Source organism: Stegastes partitus, unplaced genomic scaffold (genome assembly GCF_000690725.1).
Source record: "Stegastes partitus isolate 25-593 unplaced genomic scaffold, Stegastes_partitus-1.0.2 Scaffold674, whole genome shotgun sequence".
Lineage (NCBI taxonomy): Eukaryota > Metazoa > Chordata > Actinopteri > Pomacentridae > Stegastes > Stegastes partitus.
In genome coordinates this window covers 246692-247870 of record NW_007578405.1, presented here as the reverse complement: position 1 = coordinate 247870, position 1179 = coordinate 246692, and the positions used below count along the sequence as shown (strand labels likewise).

The 1179-nt window shown below is 42.9% G+C and overlaps 1 protein-coding gene across 1 annotated transcript in view; it reads right to left on the bottom strand.

Annotated features, from left to right (window-relative positions):
• The window catches only part of neb (nebulin), a 64218-nt gene that overhangs the window by 42638 nt on the left and 20401 nt on the right, over positions 1-1179 (bottom strand). The window contains exons 31-35 of the mRNA XM_008290459.1: positions 988-1173; positions 659-865; positions 476-580; positions 264-371; positions 1-153 (exon numbers count right to left, since the gene is read on the bottom strand). Coding sequence (XP_008288681.1) covers positions 1-153; positions 264-371; positions 476-580; positions 659-865; positions 988-1173 — 759 coding nt within the window. The remainder of the gene's footprint in view (positions 154-263; positions 372-475; positions 581-658; positions 866-987; positions 1174-1179) is intronic.

Sequence of the window (1179 nt, the reverse complement as noted above, 5' to 3'; positions counted from 1 at the left end):
CTTGGTCTTAGACTGGTTGAAGTCCTTCTTGTACAGAGCATCACTGGCGATCTTGGCTGAGTTCAGAGCCAGCACGAGCAGAGGATCGTCCTGGATGCTGCGGGCACCAATGTGGTGGCCGACCTGCTTACGGTATCCTGCCTTATACTTGTACTAAGGAAAGCAATAGTGAGAGTTTTGATCACCAAACTCTGATGAGGAGAAAAACAAACATAAGAAATTATCTGTACAGAAGATAGTGCCGTGTAGAAATACACACTTACGTCACTAGCAATGGCAGTGGAGGCTTTGGCGGCCTGGACTGCAATGGCATCAGCACGGAAATTGTGGCCCTTCTTCTTGGACAGCTCATTATCCAATTTGTACTGTTTCTGGAGAGGGAGAGAATGTACAGTTTTAGCACTTTCAAAAAAATACTTGAATAATGTCCTGTTTTAACAAAAAATCTGTGCAGTAAAATTCAAGTACACTGTACCTCGCTGTAGATTTTCTTGTTTCCTCTGGCCAATACAATGTCCATTGCATCAGGCATTATATGGATGGTACTCTTGTCTTTTTCCCAGGCTTTCAGGTAGGATTTCTAAAAAAAAAAAAAAACACACAAAATGTAGTTGCTTGCTGGATGTCACCACCATAACTAAAATGTCCCATCCTGTACCTTATCCATAATCTGGTTGTTGGCAGTGGCGAGCACCAGGTCCATAGAGTGCATGTCTTTGGTGAATTTGAAGTTGCTTGGAAGCTGACGGTACTGTTTCTCATTTAAGGCCAGTCCAGCTGCTTTTGCTTTCTCTACATCCAGTGACCCAATAGGTACCCATCCAATTCCTTTAATGTAGTGTTCATACTCACTCTTGTACTGGTTCTAAGGGGAAATATCAAAAGAAAAAGTATCTTTTACCAGTGCCTCAAAACTACATACAATAATGGTAACAACAGTGTAAAATTGTGGCTGTTAATATTGTAAGAGTCATATTTTCAACATACATCACTGGCAATGAACTGCATGTTACGAGCCAGTTCCAGGTTCATGGCATCAGGCATCACGGTGTAACGGGAGACGACCTGCTTGTATCCAGCATTGGTCTGAACAGTAGAGGCATGCTTGGCTTGGACCACACTCATCATGTCCACTGGGGAGTGATACTTCAGCTTGGACTTGTGGTAGTCCTTCTTGTA